Source organism: Polyodon spathula, chromosome 1 (genome assembly GCF_017654505.1).
Source record: "Polyodon spathula isolate WHYD16114869_AA chromosome 1, ASM1765450v1, whole genome shotgun sequence".
Taxonomy (NCBI): Eukaryota; Metazoa; Chordata; class Actinopteri; order Acipenseriformes; family Polyodontidae; genus Polyodon; species Polyodon spathula.
In genome coordinates this window covers 55,583,209-55,610,408 of record NC_054534.1, presented here as the reverse complement: position 1 = coordinate 55,610,408, position 27,200 = coordinate 55,583,209, and the positions used below count along the sequence as shown (strand labels likewise).

At 37.9% G+C, this 27,200-nt stretch overlaps 1 protein-coding gene across 1 annotated transcript; it reads left to right on the top strand.

Annotated features, from left to right (window-relative positions):
- Positions 1-391: 391 nt before the first annotated feature.
- On the top strand, positions 392-18,968 carry LOC121319768 (GTP:AMP phosphotransferase AK3, mitochondrial-like). The gene is made up of 5 exons (XM_041257583.1): positions 392-819; positions 11,971-12,090; positions 15,378-15,550; positions 16,931-17,049; positions 18,666-18,968. Exons 1-5 carry the CDS (start codon positions 675-677, stop codon positions 18,787-18,789), a joined length of 681 nt encoding a protein of 226 aa, XP_041113517.1. The 5' UTR covers positions 392-674; the 3' UTR covers positions 18,790-18,968.
- The last annotated feature ends 8,232 nt before the right edge of the window (positions 18,969-27,200 follow it).

The window sequence follows — 27,200 nt, the reverse complement described above, 5'->3', positions numbered from 1 at the left end:
TATGTAAAATATACAAGCATTATACATTCAGACGACATACATGGAATTTTAAGCAATTTCAAGTTTTAATTTTAAGGAATTTCGGCCAATAGATTTTTTTTGTGTGTGTGTTGAAAGAAAATAAACATAGTCGGAACCATTGTAGTAACTGTTACACTGTCATTTTTAAAAATTGTATTGCCAGAAAACGTGATGAAAACGAAACATTTCGTACATACAAAAGTTGCTATTTGCATTTTTTTTTTTTTTGCAGAGGCTGCAAACAGATTTTAGAAACTCGTTTGCTGTACTAAGTCTAAAAAGCTCTGCGCCTGCCTCCCCCCTCCCCCGCTGTAGAACATTAACAGTTTTTGCACGTTCCACCCGTCTCCGAAAAATGAACACTTTTGATCATTACTTCTGCTGATGGTCAGACTGCAGCACTGCCTCTTCCCGGGATTGCAAACTTTCTCCTCCTTCGAAGGCGTCAACATAATTCAAACAGATCAGATTCACTCCGAAACTCAAGGCATTGTTTTACAACCTGAAGAAAACGCATTTAATTCTTATTTTTAATGTATTTGTTTCAATTTATATCACAGAAACCGTCACACTGATTCACAAAGGAAAACGTATTTTAAATATTCATGTGTTTTTTTTTTTTTTTTTTTTTAATTTATTTTATTTTATAAATCATGGTTTTACGCCTATTTCGTGCTGTCATCATGGGACCCCCCGGCTCCGGGAAAGGCACAGTGTCTGAACGGATTTTAATCAGGTTTGGATTGAAACACCTTTCCAGTGGAGACGTTCTAAGGACCAACATCAAAGAAAAAACAGGTACGATGTAGCAAATGGAAATTTAGTTCTCTCTTGACTCTTGCTTGGTTAAACTGACAAAATAAAAACAAATGTAAAGTACAATAAACTGCTTTGGGGTCATCTGACAACACTCGGTTCACTCAAGCCCTATCAACTACATAGAACTAATAATATTATAAAAAAAAACAAAAAAACAAAACAAAAAAAAAAACACGAGCATGTTTAAAAAATCAGAATGTGCATGCTGTTTGCATGAATGATACTTTACTGTATCTACCCATGTTTGAGAATACTAACATGCGGATTTCATCGGTCATGTGTTAGAAAATGTGACTCGAGAGAAAGTTTTTGACAAGTGCAACTAATTTACTCACGGCTGTTGTAATATCAGCAAATGTATATAGACATTGTGGTGTATACATAGTAAATTATGTTAAGATACATCTCTAAAACAAACTCAAGTCATGGTGAATGCAACTTTGCAAGCAGAACAAAGTTGGCCTATGTTTTAAAATGTATATATTTACAAATGTTGAGAATTGACGTTGGATTTGTAAAGTGCATTTTGAAATGCAGTAACCCTTGTTTGGCTTGTATTTCCTTGTAAGTTGCATCTAGTCGAGGTGTAAGTTCTGTGGAGTGAACCAAACAACTTAAGACACGTTTTTCAAACTTCAGCAAGTGCCTCTTGTTACACAGTCACGTAGTCAGTTGTATTTGCAATGGGGATCATAAAGGCACGCCATCATACCACCGCTCCTGCCACATTATTTTGAAACAATAAATATAATGTGTGTGTATATATATATATATATATATATATATATATATATATATATATATATATATATATATATATATATATATATATATATATATATATCCAGCATAAGAAATGGAAGGTGTCCAGTTGTTTCATTCTGAAAGGGTGATCACCTATTGTCTTATGTATATTTACAGATATAAAAGGCATAGTTAACTAGCCATTTACATTTTTAGCTGTAAAATGCACTGTGCTTCAAATAGTTGAAGGTAAATGTTTTATATAGATTAATAGGCTTCTGTTTAATGAAAACATTTTTGCGTGGTGAATAGGTCGGGTACGTTTTTTCTTTATGGCAAGCAGTTTCAATATTGGTTAGTATGGTTTTTCGTGGGCTTGTAAATATAAATACCTTGTTTACCTTTAATTATCTGCACCTGCACATGGTGCATTTACAGCTAAAACACCAATGGCTTTTTACCGTATTCCATGACTTTCCTCATGACTTTTCATTGGTTGCCTAATCCTATGATGTAATGTTGCTTCTACAAAATCAAGTTGCCCGAAACTTGTAATTTTGATGTGACTAAAAAATGTTTTAAAAATCCCTTTCTTCAGTTTTCTGGAAAAATGTAGACTAGTGTCCCCTCAGAGGCAATTCTGAGGGTTTCAGGATGTCTTTCCTTACAAACCAATGTGAGCTGAATTAGAATCCACTCTTCAACCCTTCCTGAATATTAATTGGCCAGCATTTCAATAGTACCGGACAAAAACAGTGTGCTGTATTAACAAGAAGGGCAAGTAAAACAAGCCAAGAGAACAACACTTGAATAGCAGAAAGGATTTTTGAGGAGTTCTTTGGTTTCATAGCTGGAAATAATCTGAGAATAAAAAAAAAAAAACAGCTTGAGGTTTCAGTGAATGTATTGTATTGGTAAAAAACAAAATCTGATTTTAGCAGTTAATCATGTATAATTGTGCCTTTCTTGATAGGAGTCTGTTTGGATTAATACAGTACACCCTCGCTATAACAAACCTGTTGGGGTCCAAGCCTTCTGTTCGTTATATCAAGGGGTTTGTTATAGCGAAAGGACAATCAAAATGAACAGTAAACTGTTGGAGTAAGTTAATGAGATGAAAATTACATGTATCTGTTCGTCTCATGTATGCAGTATTCTGCCTTTGCTTCATCCTATTCGCTAAAGAATTAAAACGCAGTAGAAAAAGCAAAAATCACAAATTGGAGCTGAATTTTTATTCTAAATCAATATGACACGAACCGTTTCAGTGCACCAAATCTTAATCCAACATGCAAGAATCCCAAACTGAGCTTTTATTTCAAATCAACCCAATATGAAAAGCTAATCAGATCTTTCTTTTTTTTTTAATCAATTTTGCTCTGCCGCTTGATTGCTGAACAAGCCAAAAAACAAAGTGTTTTTTGATAACCTATATTATTATTTATTTCCAAGCAGACATCAGAGCTATACCTGTATTACTGCTTTTTTTACACGATCTATATAGTTTCCAGCTTTGTTGCTACATAAAATTATTTTCATTTCAGAGTTACACAGAGCGTATAATCTATTAAGGCAAAAGAGCTGACTTCACTGTAGAGATGGCATCCTGTGCGTACAGACCGGGATGTTGACAGTGTTTTATATATTTTTTTTATTTGGGATCCAGGGGCCAGGTGCGAAGGGCGTTATAACAAGGGTGTACTGCAGTTAAAGAACTTTCTTGAAGGTTGGCCAGACTGGGGAACCCATAAATGATTTTTTTTTTTTTTTTATCTTTTAAACTAGTGTGCAAAAAATAGCTTAAAATCAGCAAGTACGGGCCAGCTCTTAGCTGGGGTAAAGGGCTTTCGTGAAAATAGAAATTCACATAATTAACATAGTTAATGTGGATCCATTTCTATGTTGATTCATAACTGATGGTGTGTTAATGCAAATCAGTTCATCCTTATTTTCATTGTGTGAATTTATAGTGTTGTAAAATACTTTCCCCAGCTATTAGTAAAATGAACTGGTCCCTATTTAAATTTGTTTTATAGTCTGTCAGTGCTCACTCGGCACCAGACATTTTGAAGTGCTGTAGATCTGCTCGTGTTCATTTGACAAACAAACATTGGTAATCTTGTTATAAGTAAATAAACACCTATTCAGTCTGTTTAATTGATATAATCGGTTATTATTAAAATCACTTAAATGGAGTCCTTCCTTTTAATATATAACCTTGGTAAACATAATCCTGTTTAGTTATCTAAACACAGGTCTTGTATTCAGATATGCCTCTGTTTTAATGATTTAATTGTTCTCTATTTTATTTAGTTATTTATTTGACAGTAAAGCTCACCAGATGTACTATAGTTTGACACAAAGTGATTGGAAGACAGTTAATAGTTTGAATCTGCTGAAAGTTTAGCACTGGAAAGCACTTAGTGTTTACCTTGTTAGGTATACCCTTTGGGAATTAAAAGATTGTGCAGGGTCAAGATAATGATGTTGTGGTACTATATGAAACAAAGGCCTGGTGGTAAAGCTGTAATAGGTGTGTGACGGTGCAGTGGGTGTGGGTGTGGAGCAGACGTCACAGAGTCACTTGTGAATTTGCAAATACCCTACCACAATGGTAGGGTGAACTTTATTAACAAAAAAAAACACAGTTCAAAGCAACAAAAATATAAATCATAAGTTCCAACAGAACGAGTCCCTCTCAGCTCCTTGGGTGCACTTCTGGGGTGGTGAAAAGTACAGGTGCTCAGGTGCTTAAGTGTCCAGTTCTGTTGTCCGGGGTGTGTGGTGTCCAAGGTGAAAAGTGCTGGCAGTGATGCGGCAGCTCCTTGGTGTCAGGGATCACTCTGACAATAAACACAAACACGTAGCACAAAAATAACCAAATAAACAAACACACAGCTCAGGAACCTAGCTCCAGTATTACCTCAACAAGCCTCGCACTTACAAAATGACAGCCCTTATATACCAGTGGACTCCACCCCATGATCAGCACGACTCAGCACACCTGTCAGTTGTCTAATGCAACACAGCTGATCACAGTGATCTTGTCCCCTAATATGGTCATTACGCCCTGCACCAAGATGGCTGACTTCCTTTTCCGCCCCTCTCTCCAAGCTGGCCCATCTCTGAACAGGCATGCAAGTACCTCTGCTTAGTGGCCTTTTGAGTCGGGAGGGAGATTTGCAGCTCAGATCCTCACGCTCCCTGTCACAAGGTGAAAAAGAGGAATTCGGTAAGTGGGTGTTCCAAGCAAGACTATAGTCAGATTCAATTCAAACAGTGGAAGGTACTAGTAACTCCACCCAAAAGAGAAATCTGCTTGAATTCAGAGCATATACTGTACACCAATACCTGCCTTGAAACGTAATCAAACATTTACAAACAAGGTGAGAACCTCAAGGATGTGCATTTCAGTGAGTTCACAGTTCAGATTATACAGTGTTTTCCCTAATACGTAGTGAGTTTTAACACTTCAAAAGATTATAGATTAATTGCTGTTTTAAAAATTAGTAACCGGCGCTCCAGATAAGCTGTGTACAGGGTGTTTTATGCATAACAAAAATATGAATTGCGCATGGTATTATAATGTAATGCGTAAAGAATACACTAGTAATTTTGCTGCACAGCTTGAGTTTGCATGTTATCAAGCTTCTTGTACTTAATTGGTTACCAGCCTCTCAATGGTCAATTGTTAATATACTGCAAGCGGTAGCTAGACAATGGGTCATACAAATAGCAGGACAGCTGATTGTAGCCTGCTGATTTGCCAGAAACACGTGACCAATAAGTCTGGGTTTTCAGTAAAGAAAAAGTATGGTTGAATCCACTCACTTGCAGTGTGTGTTTGTAACTGGTGAATAAGCGATTGGATTCTTCATCAGGATTTCTCTGTGCTATTTTAGCCCCCCTCAACCTAACCTACCAATTTACTTATCTGTCAACTGAGCTTTTGGAAGGTAAATTGGTATAACAGTGCTGGGGCAAATGTCCAAACTAATGATAACCTATCCAGTTTGTTTCAGGGGGTGTTAGCTAGCCCCCTCTATCCTATCATCTCCTTTCATTAATTAAGTCTACTCTATTTTAGAGCTGGGATGATTAATCGAGTTACTCGAGTCGTTGCGATTAATTTATTACTCAACAGTTTTTTGGTATTCGACTAATCACCTTTATATATGCATTTATTTATTAGCTACATTCACGCCAGGCACATTCTCAAATAATTCCGATCGGCTGTCTCGGTCTGATCGAGACAGGAATACTCAACAGCAGATCGGTAATACTGATTTGGTTGAGAGAGTGAAAGCAATCTATTAATAAAAGATTTAAACAAAAAATAAAAACTAAACTTTTATATAGAAAAAATGAAGATGGCAGGTTTTTTTTTTGTTTTGTGTTTAAAAGAATAAAACACACACACACACACACATATACATCTTCTATCCTGTGACTATCCCTGTTCTCTCTTTTAGATAAATAAAACCTGTTTGCATCAAACTGCAAGTCAGACGTATTTCTTTAATACTACCCACGCAACCCTATTTGAGACGTGATTTTGCTAATTTATTATTACTTCTTATTGTTATTTTACAAGAAGCAGCACAGTCGCAGTTTTGTTTAGAACCTCTATCCTTTTTTTTTACTTCTATCCTCCCGCTATAGCCGACACAATATTGTTTTTACGTTTAACAGTGCTTTCATTGGGAGAAAAATTAAATGAAACAAAACAGTCTGGAAAACCTTTTTGTGGTGATGTGCTGAGAGTGGCAAGCGGGAACACGGCAACGTGGTGGATTCACACAGCAAGACTGAAGACCGGGGAAAGAAAAGGAGTTTGGAAAGTGATGGAAGTGGGAGGCCAAGAAATTTGCGAGAATCGCCAGAGACACAGGCGTTGCGTGGGATTTCTTTGGCCAACCTAGCAATTCACATGTTCAGTGCAGCATATGCAAAGGAAAGATGAAATGGCACCACAGTTTTGCTGCAACATCTAAAAAAAAGGCACCCAGAAGCCTTTGTCACTTGGTAAGTAATATTATTCATGTAACAAGTCAGTCTGTCTGTCACATGAAAATAAACTATAGTTTTCGCTCTTGTTATTGGATAAAGAAGTCGGTTACAGTCCCGTCATATTACTATTGAATACAAAGGAAAAAAAAAACTATGACAGTCTGTTACTGTATAACTCTTAAAGGTCCAAGTATTAATCTAATCTTAGACTTTTACTAGCACTGTTATCAAACTTGTTTCCATTGCTTTGAGCTTCTTTAAAAAAAAACAAACCCCAAAAAAATGCTGCATCAGTCATAGAATTGCTGATTTTGTGTTAGTCCTCTACCACGCTATTAGTTTATGGTGTAATAAACACTATTTACAATTGTGTTTGTTTATTGTTGGGCTTTTGTAAACCCAATCGTTGTTACTCCAGACACAAGGATTTTTTTAGTATCTTATCATGTGTATGGAGTGTTAATTATACTTTTATTATTAAACTGTATATATATATATATATATATATATATATATATATATATATATATATATATATATATATATATAGCTCTGGAAAAAATTAAGAGACCATTGCAAAATTATCAGTTTCTCTGGTTTTACTATTTATAGGTATGTGTTTGGGTAAAATGAACATTTTTGTTTTATTCTATAAACTACTGACAACATTTCTCCCAAATTCCAAATAAAAATATTGTCATTTAGAGCATTTATTTGCAGAAAATGACAACTGGTCAAAATAACAAAAAAGATGCAGTGTTGTCAGACCTTGAATTATGCAAAGAAAATAAGTTCAGATTCATTTTTAAACAACACAATACTAATGTTTTAACTTAGGAAGAGTTCAGAAATCAATATTTGGTGGAATAACCCTGATTTTCAAGCACAGCTTTCATGCATCTTGGCATGCTCTCCACCAGTCTTTCACATTGATGTTGGGTGACTTTATGCCACTCCTGGCGCATAAATTCAAGCAGCTCGGCTTTGTTTGATGGCTTGTGACCATCCATCTTCCTCTTGATCACATTCCAGAGGTTTTCAATGGGGTTCAGGTCTGGAGATTGGGCTGGCCATGACAGGGTCTTGATCTGGTGGTCCTCCATCCACACCTTGATTGACCTGGCTGTGTGGCATGGAGCATTGTCCTGCTGGAAAAACCAATTCTCAGAGTTGGGAAACATTGTCAGAGCAGAAGGAAGAAAGTTTTCTTCCAGGACAACCTTGTACTTGTAAGACCAACTTCCAATCCTCAAACGTCCAGTTTCTGTGTTTTCTCGCCCAGGCAAGTCTCTTCCTCTTATTCTGCACTCTTAACAATGGTTTCTTTGCAGCAGTTCTTCCAGTTAGGCCAGCTTCACACAGTCTCCTCTGAATATTTGATGTTGAAACATCTGTACTTGATGTTGAAACATATATACTGTACTGTATATATATATATATATATATATATATATATATATATATATATATATATATATATATATATATATATATAGTAACCGAACTGCAATCTCGGGTTCGTTGCCTCTTTAAGAACGTAGACCCGACACACAGAATTGAAGTTAATAATACAAAATAAACAAAAACAAAATAAACACCTAGCTCCTGTGGATTTTTTTAGATTTTTGAGATGCTTCAAATATACAGTTTCTTCTATTTCCAGTTTTCCTTCTCTGGGTATTCACTGCAGTGAACTCACGCATATTCTAGATTCACATTTTTCAAAAGCAGATCGGCTTCAGCAAGGACAATGTATTCAGGTTTAAAAAAAAAAAAAAAAAAAAAAAAAAGACTCATTTTATGCCCTTATACTTCCATGCTGAAATATCACAGAACATAAACCCAAATCTCCTTCCGACCCCCTGTTTAATGTAAACAGCTCTGCTGTATCAAGCCATTGTTTTTTTTTGTTTTTTTTCCAGCTCTCCACTTTGGTTTCCAGAGCAGGATTTCCCCCTAATTCTACACTCCTCATTCATTCAGAATCAGAGCAGAGATTAAACAGCATCTAATCAAAAATATGGTTTGCCGGACTTAATCAGCAGTCGAAGCTTACATTCATTCTTCATCAGCCGAAATAATATCTGCCAATCAGTCCATTGTTGCCACCTGGGCCACCAAACACTTCCTCCTAAAAAAAGAAAGTAAAAAGAAAGGGATTTTTTCCTTTCCACTGTGCGGAGGGTCTTCACATAGTCATTAGGGTGCATTTTACTAACCCCTTTGTCACGTTAAGTGTTTTCTTTCCATCTCGTGTTAAATGTTTTTTCTCCTTTTCTATATACATTAGCGGTTCTCCTTTTTCTTCTCATAAATGTCTTCAGCAGGGAGCCGGGGGGTGGGGGGCAATCTATGAGGGGTTAGTGATTCCACCTTCTCCAACCCTTTGTTAAGCTTTGCTTCATTTACCTTGTAGAGGAGGGTTCTCTGTGAGTCAGAGGGGACCCCTGGCCAGACCCCATTCCTTTTCTTCTCTTTAAGGTTCTGATGCCTCTATTTATGTGAGGGCTCCTAAACGATGGGACCCCTCTTCCTTTGTCGGGTCTCCTCAGAGACAATGACCCTTCTCCTGTTTGTCAGGTCTCCTCAGAGACGATGACCCCTCTCCTGTTTGTCGGGTCTCCTCAGAGACGATGACCCCTCTCCTGTTTGTCAGGTCTCCTCAGAGACGATGACACCTCTCCTGTTTGTCGGGTCTCCTCAGAGACGATGACCCCTCTCCTGTTTGTTGGTTCTCCTCAAAGACGATGACCCCTCTCCTGTTTGTCGGGTCTCCTCAGAGACGATGACCCCTCTCCTGTTTGTTGGTTCTCCTCATAGACAATGACCCCTCTCCTGTTTGTCGGGTCTCCTCAGAGACGATGACCCCTCTCCTGTTTGTTGGTTCTCCTCATAGACAATGACCCCTCTCCTGTTTGTCGGGTCTCCTCTTTCATTAATGTGGTGAGGAGATTTGATATACCAGGAGCTCTAGTTGACATACTGCTTTGTCTTTAAATTCAAATTAGTTGTTTACTACTTTGTGGGAAATATAATTGATTTTGAATGGAATCTGTAGAATTGAAATTGTAATTATTTTCAAGTCCGTCAAGCAGAGATGAGTTTTTCATTAGTATCGTGATACGTATTGTATCGTGACCTTGGTGTATCATCTCACCCCTATTTATTTGTATTAGTGCAGTATCGGTATAGTTTAAGAAAATATTTTTGGACATTTTTTGTTTTGTTTTTAAATTTTAGGGAGCATCTCTATTGAAAGGGAGAGCACAAGAGATTGAGAAAGGAAGTACAGAAAAAGCTAACAGCATACTGGGGGAGGAGACTCAGTGAATGCAGAATCTAACTACAGTGAGAGTAGCAACTTCACGTATAATAATAATAATAATAATAATAATAATAATAATAATAATAATAATAATAATAATAATAATGCAGGACTAAAGACAAAGATTTTGTATAGTAGTTAAAATAACATTGCAGTTAAAATGTTAGGCTGTAGTTCATGCATACCCCATAAGTTAGCTTTAAAGTATGTACAGTATTTATTAAAAGTACTCATGACTTTAAGGTAATGTTCCATTTTACTCACACAAAATACAGTTTACTCACATTGGAGAGTAAATAACGGAATAATCCAAAACTGTGTCTGGAGCTCTGTTAGTTAACATAACAGAACAAGCTTGAAATCTCTCCTTCAGGGCTCCTTGAATTTTGCAGGATCGCGGGAATTACACCTTTTCCAAGTTGCTCCCGCATATCTGCAACTTTCAGTGCGGGAAAATTCTGCAGCGATATTTTAAGACACCAGGCTACTCTATTTTTTACCCAATTTAGAATGCCTGAAACACTACAACAGTCTCTAAAGAAGTGGGGGTCAGTGACGAAAGCACTATACTATTTTTACACTATTTTCTGGTTAAAATAAAGAAATAAATAAAAGTAGTGCTGGATGTTTTAAGTGCCACAATACTTTATTCTCTCCTACATGATTCTCGGCTGCTATCTTTAACATTATAGAAACTCAGTACACTGCAGTAAGTAAACAGTTTTGGGAAAAAAATGATATTAAGTCTTTCTAGGTCTTTTGCAAGCAGTGACTTTCGCTTTAACTCTTTAAAACTTTTGGGGCGCCAGCACACAAAGGTTACGCACATATTACTCAGGCACCGTAAAAGCCACCTACCTGGCTTGTTTGAAAGTACAGATTCGGGGCTTTCCAAAAATGTTGGTATGTGTATGCGGTACTCCTAGCCGGAACTACCATCGCCTGAAGTTAAGCCTCTCATCACGTGACAGAGTTCACAGCTTAGGTTTTGTTTTTACAATATAGCCGTGACCAAACATGATTTTTATGGAAATGCGCCTGTTGCAACTTAAATAATATGAAAGGAAATTTTGTGGCCTTTCATTTGGTACGTTAAATGCATGCATCACAAACTATCAAGTAGTTACACATAGATAAATGAAAACAGTGAAATATATATATATATATATATATATATATATATATATATATATATATATATATATATATATATATATATATATATAATACAGCAGGGAGGGGGTTAATATCCTCCCTGCTAAAAAAATGTGAAAATGCACACCGGTTTATTGTTTAATTATTAGTTATCCCCTGCGGCTGGTGTGTGAGGAGCCCGATTGATTGTAGGTGTGTGCAATCGTAGTACAAGGTAGAGTGTGAAGACCGTGTTGTGTTTTAAACGGACAGGTAAACGGCTTAGCCGTCCTGTGTGAGACAGAATACGGCTGGTGTTAGTCAGTGCTCCAAGAAGGAGCTAGGTGTTTGTTTGTTTTGTTTATTTTTGATTTGTGTTTATTAAAAGTGGGTGTCAGCTCTGTTAAAATCCATTCCTGTTTCCTGGTTCTGTTCTTAAAGGGGCAATGAACCGTGTGAGTTGCGCAATCTTTTACAATATATATATATATATATATATATATATATATATATATATATATATATATATAATATTTTTTATATGCAAAAGTGCCTTTTTTTTGCCCCCTCCCCATTGGCTGCAGCATAGGGGGGAAATCACCCCAGCACACAACAATGTAATTCAAGCCCTGCCCTTCAAGTGAAATTCCTTAAGCATGCCTCTTAAACGCTGCCTGCCGTAATTAACACGTAGACCTTGTTGCTAATGTAATGAAGCAGAATATACAGTAGTATATAGTTAGAAAAATCCAAAGGTAATATAAAACTGATCTTTAAGAAAACAGCAACCCATAAAACTATTATTGAAAGGTTGTCTAATGAAACAACCATGTGACAAACCAGTTTACAACCCTGTAGTTCAAATATTTGTATTTATTTTTATGCTGATTCTGTCTTTCCTCTGCTTGCCTTCACAGAAGTAGGGCTGCTGGTCAAGTCTTACATCGACCAAGGTCAGCTTGTGCCAGATGATGTCATCACTCGGCTAATCCTTCATGACCTGAAGGGTCTGGAGCAATGCAGCTGGCTGCTGGATGGTAGGAACTTTTTCTTTTTTTTTTACTGTGTTTTAGTCTTGTAATCTTTGTAGTTGTTTGTGTTTTAAATTCAATTAGTCGTTTCTTCAATACTTGTCTGTGGTCAACGGTCCCCTGCTGTGCAGGTCTGCTGAATTGCTACACCATGGGACATCCTCTGCATTGTATTGTGCAGAGTAAAGCTAGTCTTGCATCAGTGGTTTGAATGACTTGATTGTAATGGTGCACATTTGGGGGATTTCTTCTAAAACATAGAACAATGTTCAGAGGTTTATTTACCCACTCCTAATGTGAAATGGTGATGGACCCAGAACATTAGGGGGTCCATGGTATACACCCATGTGGGTCATTCCATGATTAATCACCCAAAAAATACTGTGTTTAAATGTCTCCCACCTCTGATTGACACCAAACTTGGTGCTTGGGGTTGTTCAAGGCAAAAATAAACAATACATTGACGTTTTCGGCCAGATCGGGTCAAGGGGTTGATTTTAGAAGGTTCAAAACTTTCTTTTTTTTTTCACAGCAAACCAAAAATATTGCCTTCCTCTAACTTTGTATATGTGAAGCAGAGACTTTGAATTTTCCACAATTTTTTTTTCAGAATTGTTTTAGTACTGGGTTTGTTTCCAAAGGTCAAAAATCAAAAACTGTTAAGGGAAATTTGTTTAATATAATTTTTGGATTCATTCAATTTCCAATAAATATACACTTGAAGTCTCTAGCTCAAATAGTTTGAGTGAAAGTTCGATTTTAAATGTTGGGGATCCAAAATTAAGCAGGCACAATGCAGAGAGGTCGATTAAGCAAAACATGAAACCTGGAATATTTTTAAATATATGTGTTCACATTAAAGATCAGTGTGCTATTTTCTGGCCAGTGCTGATGTGGTACCCCTGTAGATGTAAGGCTGTATCAGTGGCTCTTGTCTAAATACTGTAAATGTTAAACCCGGCGCTCCAAATAAGGTTTTGGGTCATTGAGTAAAATGCAACATTACTTAAGTCATGAGTACTTTTAAGTACTGTACATACTTTAATACTAATGTATGGGGTAGGCATTCCCTAAAGCCTTATAAATACAATAATACAATTATTCATATTTGCTTTGACCACAAACAGTATGAAACAAAAACACAGAAACAAATTAATTTCTTTATGCCAATGCTGCAGATGGAATGACTGGTACTTAACAAAAGGCCTGCATACACATATATATTTCTAATATTTAAAAAACTACCGATCTTGCACTAATGCAAGTAAACGGTAATGTTGTATTTCTAATAGATTACCTTACTTTAACAATGTAAAGCATTCCGACTCTCTCCAAACACAGTATTTAGATATTTACCTTCCAAAGATTCTGTAAATTGGTAGGTTAGGTTGAGGAGAACTAAAGCCCCTTTCACATTGGCATGATTTACCCCGGTTAGAACCTACCTGGGCAGGACCTGGTGTTATGTGAGTTGGCTACGTGATTACACGTTGCTTTTAATAAAGCAGGGTTGACCTGGGTGACAGAGGCAAGTAAACTATACACATATCAATTCCCTGGAAGCAGCTTGTTATGGACGCTTCCACTGAAGCTTGTCTGGATTGAACTGTCAGCCCAAATGTTGATTAGAGCAAATGTTTCTTCATCCCTGCTGCAATCTGGCTCATGGTGTGTCTCAGGCAACAAAATATGGCTAAACCGAACAAACAGAACTGTTCCTTGCGGAAGTGAAACGTTCACGTAGACGTGGCTGTTTGTTATTGCGTCGGCTCACGAACGGCCATCAAGCATTTTGTCTCGCTCAACCCAGGTCAAAGCATGTCGACCCACATCCTGAGGTAGGTATGTGGTTTCACACTACACAGGATTGTGACCCGATTAGCCAGGACCCGGGTCCAGACCCGAGTAGGAGTGCCAGTGTGAAAGGGGCTTAAGATGGCGCCGAGGAATGCAGTCAATTATTCACCAGTCACAAACATGCATTGCAAGTGACTGGTCTCAGTTGTAAGTGTGTGTGTGTGTTTTTTTTTTTTTTTTTTAATAAATGAAAACTTGAACTTAATGGTCATCTTTTTATGGAAGTTCACAGAACCATTCTCTAGCTACCACATGCAGTATATTCACAATTGACCATTGAGAGGCCGGGAACCAACGAAGTACAAGAACCTTGATAGCATGCAAACTCAAAATGTACAGTAAAATTACTAGTGTATTTGTTACGCATTAAATGTAATTATCATACTGTGAACATGTTGGTTGTTGCGCGTCGTGAAAGGGTAATGCAGGTGCTCCAAACAAGGACAAACACAAAGTTCACGGTTCAAGTTATTTCTTTTAATTTACTTTTGGTCTCCTTGACCGGGTTTAAATAATAAAGCTGGCTCTACCCACAAATGGGTTTTGCCAGTGTCAAAACAAGGGGGTTGCAGTCCCGAAATAATAATTACAAAAAGTACAGACACAACACAAACACAGACACGTCTCCGGACAGTGCGTGCTCTTAGTGCAGGTGCGGTTCTGGAAACAGTGATGCTGGTTAAGTGCAGGTACGATGAAGTCTGAGTGAATCTCTGGCCCAAGGCTGCAGCTACCAGATCCGTGCTTAATCAGTCTGGCGAAGACAAAACACACACAGTTGCAAAACACGACAAAACACTTAACTCTGCTTCCAAACAGTCCTCGTTTCCTCCCATCAACCACAACAAAAGGAACCGATCACAACGTCACGTCCCCCTAAAGTACCCATAGCCCCGCCCCCTCTGATAGCTAGTACAATCACATCTTCTTCAATTCATGAATGAAACTTCACTCACTGTACTAGGGCGATGATTCCTGGTACCGTGACGCCGTCTCTTTCCTGAATGGACGGCTTCCAACTTCCCCAGGAATGAACTGCCCAACCAACCATTCAGTACAGGGCACGCAATTCCTGCTGTGCAGTGCTCTCACAGCTCGAGAGAGAGATTGTTGATTTAGATTAATTCGCTCTTTGTCACAAATACATAACATTTTTTCAATGCATACCTGTAATACTTTAGACAGTTGAATGATTTTGTTTTAACAAGTATCCATCTAAATTACCCTGCTCATTGTATGGAGTGGAATTTGTTCTCATGCTGTTAAAAACAGGCTTGTCTATACTCTGGTGGAAACGCAGGAGTTGATTTTCAACTGAACTGTTAATACAGTAAATATAAATGTAGCAAATGTCATGCCTACAGACTGCTTGGCTCACATTGCTCCTTAAGCTTTATGAGGTACAGGTATTTATTCTGCTGCCTTTTAATTGAAAGGTTTCCCACGGACAGTGACACAGGCAGAATGCCTGGACCAAGTTTACCAGGTAGACACTGTGCTAAACTTGAACGTGCCTTTCGAGATCATCAAAGAGCGCCTGAGCTCCCGGTGGATCCATCCAGGAAGTGGCAGAGTATACAACACCAACTTCAGCCCTCCCAGAATTCCTGTAAGTTGTCTGGAACTGTCTTAGAATTGCAAAATAAAAAATGCCTTTGACACCAATCGGTACTAGAGTCTTTTGTAACATCAGGACAGGGTTCTCAGTTTTATTTTTGCTGCAAATCAAACATTTAGATTATTAAACTACAGTTTTTCTTTTAATATTTCCTTGTTTTTTTTACTGCGAACAGTACAGTATAGATTTATTTTGTTCAGTTGCAGCTTGAGCTACTTGCTCTGTTTATACGGTATAAATCTTGTTTCATTCCATTAATTTTCAAATGTTACCCTAAACCTTAATTCCCTGTGTGTTGTATAAATCCTACATTACAAATATTATCGTTCTGTGTATTTAAATTTCTTATTTTGAGGCTGAAGCAAAATAAATAATAATCAATAATGAATAAATAGATTTGTTGCGGGAACAACCAAGACACAAATGTGGAGCATATCTCTGAGCTGGGAGATCAAATTGTATTTAGCTTTTATTTACTGTTAAAATGTCACCTTGGATAAAGGCAGCAACTAAATTAATAATAATGTTGTCAAGCTACCCATTTTATAGTATGCAACAAAAGAGTAACAACTACATTTAGGAATACTAATATGTATTTATGAATAACTTCAGTTTCAAAAGATAATACATTAAATAAAATAGTACAGTATTTAAACTATTGTTGATTTATATATGAATGTTAAAGCTCCTTCATTTCACTAATGGAGTACTTTGTCAGACACTACCAGCAGACCACTGCTAGTCTAGCACATGCTTAAACCATGTGACAGAATGCACCATTTGAATCCCAGGGATCTCTGGGGTGAAAGGGTATTGACTTCTGAAACAATTGTGAAATAAGGGGTTCATATCTAACAATGTTTGTAAATGACAAAATGGACATACACAACTTTGTGCAGTATGTACCCCCTGCAAGATTGTAAAACTCTTATGTACCAATTATTTTAAAATGTCTTGAAACGAGGAGGGTCCTGTACTACAGCACATTATTGGCGTCTTCATCAGAAGGGCAGCTCATCTAGGTAAAAAGTTTGGAATTAAGAAAAGATGTAGACTTATCATAAATGGAAAGGGACAAATCATAAGAGGTAAGGGCTCCTATTTGAAACTACAATAGAAACTAAAAATGTTTGTATTTCCTTTATGGGCATGTGGATCTCAGACAAACAGACCTTGGATAAGGCTCAGTGACTTTTGTTTGCTTTATTGCAAGTATAAAAAGGTGTTTTCAGAACTTAGATATTTTATTTGAGTTGGCGTCAACAACCAATCAGCATTGAACATTAATATAACCCACATAGAGCCAATTACTAACCATTTAACGTTACGTGCTGGTAGTCAACATGTTTGTTCTGTCTTGGCTTGGAATAGGGTTTAGATGACGTTACTGGTGAGCCCCTGACACAGCGGAGTGATGACAAAACGGAGACTGTCACAAGGAGGTTGAAGTCCTACGAGACGCAGACCAGACCAGTCCTTGAGTATTACAGGTGTGTTTGTATTTGCACAATTCAAATCAGTGTTTAAACTAGATGCTTATCATGTCACACAGCTTAAGTATGGGCGATCCATGCTTGGTAGCCTACTGTGTTGAACTGCGTGCCATACAGCTGTTAGTTATACATAGGGCTTGAACGTTTCAGTTTTTATTTTCCAAATCACTACCTCCCTTTAAATGTTAATTAGTAGTTGTTAAGCTGCCTCTGCATTCTAATAAAAAGACAACTACTAAATAAATACTGGGTTTAAGATGCATTTTTTTCTTTGCTACAAATCAAGCTGATTTTAAATGATGGACTTGCTATCAGTGTACACTGTACTGGGTATGTTATACTGAGAAGAAAATCTGTCAGGACAACTCTGTTGAATAAGTGAAAATAACAAAAGCACAATGATAAACTAGGCGACTGCAAGATGAAATGCAATTGAGATCAGGGATAAGCCAGTAACCAAAGATTGTTTTGTAATTAACAGTATTTTCTGATTTTAATTATGAAAACAGAATCAGTTCAATTGTTCAGGGAAGCCACTTGATTAAAAATAAAAAGCCAAAACTTCAAGTCCTACTTGTGTGTGTGTGTGTGTGCGTTCGCATTTACTTTTCCCAAAATACTTGTTTTATTTCTTTTTAGCAATATGCACCTCTATTAATATGAAGCATACCACACTATTTTAAAATAAAATACAGTGCATTGTGGGATACTATCATGTTAATTTCTGTTCATTGCACTGCTGGGAACTGTAACCGGACTATTCTAATAGTGTGTGGATGCATTAAGCCCACTTTTTGCTGATTAATTAGAATGGTTTCGATTACGGTTCTCGATCGGTTATATAGTGTTGTCAGGGCCTTAGTGTACCATGAGTTCTAATCCATAAAGATAACCAACTAAGGTTGATGGCATTACATCAACCATAGTTGGTTAAGGAGTACATTGATGCAGTGTTGCAGGAAACCATGTCATTTCACAAATCCATTTTCTTGTCTTATTTTTGTTTAATTGTTACATGGGTTGACCATGAAATTTTAAAATACAAAGTTACAAAACTAAAATGTAATCCCAAGGTTTAGTCTCATATTGTAACAAGCCAGCTGTTGAAGTGAGACATTTTTACCCATGTGAAAGGTTAAAAAAAAAAAATCTAAGAGTTGTCATATTAGGAGTAAATTAGAAGACGGCTTGCATGGAGAGCCGCCTAATTCATTGATTGTGCAGATGTCTCATGCTAATAGTAAGTACCCATTTTAATTGTCCAACTAAAACCTAAGGGTAAAACATCATCTCAATAACCATTCAATTAGATCAACTACATATCTCCAGGATTTAAGTGCAAACCAATGTAAATACCTTCACAGATATAAGATCTGTATTTTAGTCTTACTATGCTGAAGAGTTCCCATGGTCAAAGTACATGAATGCCTGAGAGAGCTCTGTTTTGAATGTTTAAGCCATCAGTGATCAGTCAACTGACATATTTTAAATAGGCTTTCTAATAACATGTCAACAAAATCGAATGCTTTAGGAGGAGGACTACTGTGTATGGGATTTTAACTTTAAGACTGGTGGTTTTGATTTTTAATATGGCATGATCTTGGTTTCCACAGAAACAAAGGGGTATTGGAGACCTTCACAGGAACAGAAACCAACAAGATCTGGCCTCACATACACACCCTTCTCTGCAGTAAAACCTCAGGTGGTGACCAGAAGGCTGCAGCTGGCAAAGCTTGAAAAAATAGGCAGCTCTGAAGAAATAAGAGGGAGGATTACTCCATAGTGTGAACAAACACAAAGGGACTGCTCACTGCTTGAGGGAATAAGATTCTTTCATGGGGCCAAGCCCACACCTCTGTGTTGGCTGAAACTAGAACTGACTCATTGTTTTCTGTTAATTTCCCTTTTAAAGTGGGTGGTTGGGCCACCCCACCACCGACCCACCCACACACACACCCCCCTGGGGGGGGGGGGGGGGGGTACGACGACAACACTGCTCAAAGTAAGTAAAGATCTAAATTATATTAATGTTACAAATATTACATTGCTGATTTTAAGACTTATTTTTTGTTGCTGTTAATTTGATATTATAATCATGTATGTCCTAATGATTCCTGCCTTAGTATGCACTAGCCATTACGTTTTTGTACACCCACAGATTAAAATGTATTTCTGTGCATCACATAAATGCAATGGATCACAAATGTAATCAGTCTATGCCAAGTTAAAACATTTCTGTAGTAGCTTTAATCCAATGACCTTTGTCACTATTGCACACTTTAAAGTAAAGATACCGTACTTGCAAAAATATTGTCTTGCACACTGTCAGTAGTTGATTTAAAAATAGTGCACACTTTTTTATATTGTGAAAATAAAAAGCAAATTATCACTTTTTTTTTTCTTTGTAGTATTTATCTTGGCTCCTCGTTCTTAACCTTTAACCCGTCTCACTGTTGCCAGCTTTTTTTTTTTTTTTTTTTTTTACGTAATATTATTTAAATTGTTTTTCATGTTTAAAAGTATTATTATGACCAAGCATTTTTTTTAATTTGTATTTATATTTTATTCATATTACCACATGGAAATATACAAGTTACAGTATAAAGTACATCCTGCAGTACTGGCTGAGCCTTTATTGAGGTGTTCTAGTGACACTAGAAACCCATGAGCTAAAAGTTAGACTAGTCTCTTATAAGTACAGTCTGTTTATGTCTGCTGTTAAGAGTTATTGAACACTGTATTTACCTTTCATTTTGGAATATAACCACAAATAAACTATATCTGTTCTATGTTGGAATTGGAATGAAATACAGTTGTGTATCTAAAAGTTTGCAACATTTTATATAGGAAAAAGACAAACACAATAAAATAAATTAACATAATCTGAAAAGTGTATTATTGAGTTCATAAAAAAAAAAAACCCTGTCTTTAATAAACTGCCAGCAAAATGTGCATCAACTGCACAAATAGCTACCTTCAATACAAATATTACAGTACAGTCTGATACTTATTTGTGAAAGGCAAATTCACCCACTATAGAACTGATTTGTCTGTTCGGATTTTAGTTGAACTAATCTTGCAAAAACTGATCCGAGACCTACTCCTCAGAAGGTAGGTGTTGCACCAAGCTGAGGGTTAGTCTGAACACAGCTTTAGTGAATGAGCTGTAGTCTGTCTTGTATAAGTGGATTAGCATTAAAATGTTAGTAACAAACAATATAAATAAGAAATGCAGAAGCCAATATCCCTTGTCATTGACAAAGGCAATAGGAATATTTGTGCAGTGAAATTGAAGACACATGGCACTCCACCCACCCCCACCTACACACACACACATCACTCCAACATGGAAACATTTGCAAAGGAGGCAGGAACCTGTCTTGCTGCAGGGCTCAAAAGTAATTTGTTTCACTAACCGCATGAGTTTTAGGATAACAAATTTAAGAACAGACCACAAAAGTAATGTAGCATTATACAATCAAGGTACTGTATGCTTTCATTATATAAGCCCTTTACCCTTCAAGTTAATTTAAGAGAGTACTTTATTTATTTATTTTTTTTATTTCAAGGGAACCAACCATTAAATATAAAAAACCCAAACTGTGCAAAAAAGTGTAAAATCAAGACTAGAAAGTGTGTTGTGGTCCTGGCCACAAATGTATTCATTCAGAAAAACTTAAATGGTATAGAAGATTAACAACAGTTTTTTTGTGGGGGGATTATTTATAAATGACAGAAAAATAATAAAACTGTACTAAACAGGGCAAGCTTGCCCAAACACACAAAGTCTACTTTTTTATTAAGTTGTTTCAGTATGAATCCACAGTTAGCACAAGATATTTAAAGGAATGGACTGGATCAGTAAAAAGAGGCAGAGAGGAGAGAAGAGTCTAAGTCTATGCCAAGATTTAATTTTAGGCTGAATATCATTGATGTGCTTTTATTTTCATTTATATATGCCATTTGTCAATGGCAAGTGCTTTTTAAATTTAATTGCCTAATTTTTCAATACAGAATGAAATTTGTCATAAGAAATAAAAAAAAAATAACTATAAAAAAATATAATATATATATATATATTCTATATATATTATATATTATATATTATATATATATACCCTTGGTGATATATATATGATATTATGGGAACCACTTTATATATCCTTAGTCCTGAGACCAGGTTTGTTAGGAGAAAACAAAATTTGACTGTGAAACGTGTTATACACGTTACAGGAGACCACAAAAACATTCAAAATATAATATAATATTTGGGCCCCCAAAATACTGAACGCTCTGCATTCAGTATTTTCATTTTCAAATGAAAACTGTTCGGTATACTGAACAAAAGGGCTGAAAGCATTCTGAAACTCTCTGTAGTCTTATTTTCACCACCTCATTCAATAAAGTTCAAACAAAAGGGTCTCAGTCTTCTGAGATACACATTAAAGTGAGTGGATTCTGCCAATTAGCCAGTACATGGAACTCTTAATTAAACATACTTTAAATCCTTCAACTGCACCAGGTGAAAATATTGTGATACACAATCCCTTTTCGAAAAATTATATTCTAGCAATGACTATCACTGGCTTATCCTGGTAGTTGTCAGAACTAGTAATGCTGGTTTTCAGTTGCTCATTCTGGACTTTTTGGATGTTGAGCTTTTTTTAAGTTCTACAGTAAATTGAAAGCTGTCTGCAATCTTCAAAAACTCCTGTAAACCAGATTGTTATTCAACAAGATCTTGTAAATGTGTTTCTTCAATTCTTGATGGTCACCTGCTCACCAACAGCTGCTGAAATATTTATAGCATCATAATAAATCAAAGTGTTGCAGTGGAAAATAGCACATGGGTACCTCATGCAAAATAAATTTTGGGTCATTTATAGTGTAACAATTGCCCCTAGTGGTGTACTGAGGCCAATAACTCCCTCAGTGCTAGATTAAGGCAGGTGAAGGAGGCAGATGAAGGACACCAGGATTATTTTAAAAGTACTGTTTTTTCTTGCACACACTCAGTGTGAAAGGAAAATGAACAAATATGGGAAAACTCCCAGCTCCAGATAATAAATGAAAACCTTCCTGTGAAAGGCACTAACTACATAAATTAATCCCTTCACCTCTTCGTTTGGAGGTAAACACTCAGTTCAAACAAAGGCAACATAAAACAAGGTAATAACGAACAGAACATAAAGAAAAACACCCAGACCTTATCAATAGTGTTCTGTCTATAATCACCTCGCAAACCACTCAGTCTTCTCTCCTCAAACTCTTCCTAACAAAGAAAGCTGGCTCTACTTTTATAGCACCAGAGTCAGAGGCAGATAGGTAAGTGATCGCACTTCAAGTAATTAACATTAGCTTTATTTAAGTAACATTATAAAGGTGATGTTGTTTTAATTAGGTGATCTAGTGCTTGTGATTAGTACCAGGTGAGTGTGGTTAAATTGAACAGAGGTTGATTTGCAATTTGATTGGTTTACACACAGCTTTTATCCACCTAGTTAGTACAGCTAGCCTATTTGTGCACCAGCCAATCGAACAGCCTCTCTACCAAAGACCCAGGAGTCCAGCGAGGAGAGACCTGTGAGGAGAAGCTGTTGGGAGAAAATCCAAACCACCAACTACTAGACAGGTCTGTACCCTCCCCCTACCACTCCTGCTCCCACTACTACTGTACTTATCTATCTGTCTCACATGTCCTGCTATTCTGTCTTCTCATGCCCGTCCTCTGTCCTCTCCGCTGCTGTTCCCCTAACCCCTCTAACCTCATCCCTCTGCCTCTCCCACCCTCCCAATCTCTCCCCTCTTGCACTCTCTCTGGTGCCCGCTGAAACTGTAACTCCTCTGCTAACAAAGCTGACTTCATCTCTGCCTTTGCCTCCCACCTTTCTCTTGATTTCCTTGCTCTCATTGAAACCTGGCTCTCTCCTGATAATACTGTAACTCCTTCTACCCTGTCCTCTCTTTACTTCCTGTCCCATACTCTGCGTCTCACTGGACGGGGAGGTGGGACTGGTCTTCTCCTCCCTCCCCTCTCTGCCTACCCCAACTGTCCTGTTAGGTGATTTCAATATCCATCTCTCCAACCCCAGTCACTCTGCTGGATTCCTTCCTCTCCTTCACTCCTTCAATGTGTCTCTCTCTCTCTCTCTCTCTCTCTCTCTCTCTCCATCCCCCTCCTACCCACAAAGCTGGCTGTCAACTAGACCTCACCTTCTCCAGGGCCTGCTGCCCTTCCACCCTCTGTCACCCCTCTGGACCTCTCTGATCACTATTTCATCTCTTTTTCTCTGTCTCACCCTTCAGAATCTACCATGCTGTCTCCTTCCTCCTCAGCCAAGAACCTCTCCTACTCCTAGCACATCTCCACTCTAGCACTCACCTGATGATTCTTCTTGAGCAACATATGAAGAATTTGACCCTTTATCACCAACTACATGCAACTCCTCATCCTGGCCCTAGTACTCTCACGCCTAGACTACTGCAACTCCCTCCTGTCGGCCTCCCTACGTCCGACAACTGCTTGCTTCAGCTCATCCTGAACTCTGTTGCTCGTCTGGTGTTCTCTCTGCCTCACTTCTCCCATGCTACTCCACTGCTCCGCCACTCCACTGGCTCCCGACCACCGCTCACATCCAGTTCAAGACTCTTGTACTTGCCAACAATACCTTGACCAGACTGCACCCAGCTACCTCCAGACCCTCATCTCTCCATACACCCTCACCCGACCTCTCCGCTCCGCCTGCACTAGAAGACTGGCTGTACCTCTACGCTCCTCTGCTTCCAGAGCCCGCTCCTTCTCCACCCTCACCACGCAGTGGTGGAACAACCTTCCTATGGATGTTGGGACTGCCCAGTACCTGACCACCTTCCGGTGCATCTTCAAGACACACCTATTCAGACAACACCTGTAAAAATCAGCTTCCATTCTGGAGAATATAACTTTTAACCCCATCCCTGCCAAACAAATTCAAAATACAACTGAACCCGTTTTATAACACCTTGCTTAATATCATGCCAGATTTTATTATCACCATTTTTCAGAAACCACTTGCCATGCACCATAGGTTTTTTGAGAAACTACCTCTTAATATCATCTCACAAACACGCTCAGTTTCACATTTTGTGCAGCCTGTCAAATGCTGCGTGGCCGGGCTTCACTATGTAACCACAGGATAGAAATCGTTTCCAACGCAACTAACAACAAATAATCATTGTGGCTGATAAACTGACATTTTGTGCAGCCTGTCAAATGCTTCGTGGGCGGTCTAAATGGAATACAGTTCCGTTACAAAACAACAATGTTACCAATTTTATGTATTTATTTTTTTCACCAAAAAAACCCACCAAGTGCAACGACTAATTGATAGCTCATCAGTCGACAATTTATGCCTTTTTTAGATAATGACACAAACTGTTTAGTTCCAGTTAACATATTTCTACTGTAGTAAATACGCATTTTGAATAAATGTAAAGAACGGCTAAACGCACAATATTAAAACACTGCTCTTTAATTCACTGGTAGTTTTCTCTCTTTTTCTCGCACTCATAATGTGCTGTCACAGGCAAATTTGAAATTGGGTTTATATCATGACCCACTCTATATCACTAATTATGCCTGCACAGCAATCATGATATAAAGCAGGTTAATCTGCACATCATTTTTAATCACACCCACTAAAACCAACCAATTTTCCTGTGCAGAGCCTCTGCGGATTTTGGATATTTAGCTGACTTTTTAACAGGCATTTGTAATGCATTTGTGCATTGCTTATGGCCACTTTGGTGAGGCTAAAGTACCACATAGTCCTAACCGAACTGCCGTTATTCTTCAATTTTGCATTGTCTGGGGTTAGGTCTAGAATAAAAAGTGACGGTGTGCTTCCAGTGGCACTAGCTTGTTACAGTAACACATTTGATACTACCAAAACCTCACTTAGGTGTGTTTTAAAAACTACACTGATAGAAAACAAAAAATAGAAAATCTTGGCAAACTTTAGGTGCTTGAGTGGTTAACCATTTCATGATCTTTATGACACCGTACCGTCTGCAGTTTTCAATCTCAAAATTTCCTTTGCCTGCAAAGTCAGGTGTTGAAAAAATTCTGAAAAATTCACCAATTAAAAAAAAAAAATCTGTTTTACCCCCACCGTTTGCATACACGTGCCTTCTGCCATCTTGACAATGCAGCGTTGTTGCCATGTGGTTTTGAACACTGCTCCGTGCGCCACTGCGGTGTCCTGGTACTATGCATACTGGCAACTGGCACATTTTGAAGAAATAGGACTTGGCCTATTGTGGCAAAGTAGAGCTCCCCTACCACTGAAGACTTAAACTCCAGGCTTTCAGGTGTGCCTGTCCAGGAGGCTTCATTGACTGTTTGGCCAGCACGAGAATGCAGCAAATGACTTTCTTATGAATGCATGGCCAATAAGTCAATTATCCCCCTAGGCAAGCGCCACACCCTATAAAAAAGCTTTATTTTGATGGAGAGAACCCACAAAGAACAAGAAAAACATTGTGAAGAGTTCACACCCCAATAATTTTAAATGTGATGATTACTTTGCATTATGTGGTTTCTATAGCAGCTGTTAACCAACCACATTCTGCATGCAACTTTTAAAATGTTGAAGATCCTTTCCTTTTTGCGTAGTTACATACTTGTCATAAGAATTGAGATTTTTTGTTTAATTCCAGTAAGAGTAGACGTGAAATTCTAGTGATGCCGGAAGTTCTTAACCCCTTAAATTCCTTAAGCTTACCATGGTAATCTATTTTTTGTGTTTTCTATCAATTTGCAATTTGTAAAGTTTTGATAGTTTCAAATGTGTCACTATAACAAAGAAATCTAAGTTCCACAAGCAAGTTCATCACCCCTCAGCTCCAAGCTAGTGCCACTGGAAGCACATCGTGTCACTTTTTATTCTAGATCTAACCCCAGACAACGTTAGGATTATGCAGTACTTTAGCCTCACCAAAGTGGACATAAGCAATGATCAAATGCATGACAAATGCAGCTTTAGTTCACGTTAGGTGCTCTTGGTATTTTTTTTTATCGAAAGTCCTATTTATTACAAGTCAAACAAGATGCTACACGTGATGGTAGCATATAATTTGAGCCCAAGGTGATTTTTCTGGTCAGGGTCACTGTGGAAGGGTTGTGGGCAATTCACTGACACAAAGACAGAACTTTATTTGTAACGCCGCTCAGGCGCACCGATTTACTCCAACCCGCAGAGGGCGCTGTTGTCCCTGGCCTGAATACTGCCAACAGTAAACAGGACAACCAATTCAGGTATAGGGTCCAGTGCACATGCAAGTGCTAGAAATAATAATGAAAACAAAAAGGCGAAAGAAAAAGGGAAAATAAAACAAAATTACACCCCAACTGTCGCTATCCGCACGGCCCGGGTCTTTGTCCTACGCTATGGTGTTCTCTCCACCCATACATGATTTGGGGTCTGCCCAAGGATTCCCCGATTTCTGCAATATTTCTTTTTCCAATGGCTTTTTAAAATGTATTTTGTTTGTTTTTGTTTTTGCTTCCCCCAGCTGGCTCGTTTCGTCTCTGAAGGAGGCAGACCTGAGGGAACCCCACAGCGTCATTTTATCGGTGCAGCAAGCCTGCCCCTCAGAGAGAGGGATAGCCCACACACCCTTTTTCCCACCTCTCTGTGTCAATGCTGTGACTGACAGGCAGATATTGTAGGGCTGCTGCCCTCTTCCTGCAGTACTATGAATGCGCCAGAAGAGACAGCGCAGGTCTCCCATTACAGTCACTTTTTCACTTTAGGTTACACCATGCCAGGTCACAGCTCGAAAGAGAAATAAAAAAAATAAATAAAATAAAATGATTACCATTTCTGAACTCAGCAGGTATGAAAACCCCCCAGGTGAATTTTTCAAGCAAAATCTGAGACAGTCGGGCAACGGCGCTGGTTGAGCTGGTGTGGAATGACCCACCACTACATTCACAGCCTATAAAGTTGTTATGATAAATAAGAACAAACAATGACTATTACCAATAGACCACCAGTGCTTCATTCAACTTTATTTTAGAATATATTGTGTAGTAGGCACACATTGAAAGTAGTGATTATTGTACATGTACATCTTGCAATATACAGCATTTATTTTACCCAAAAACT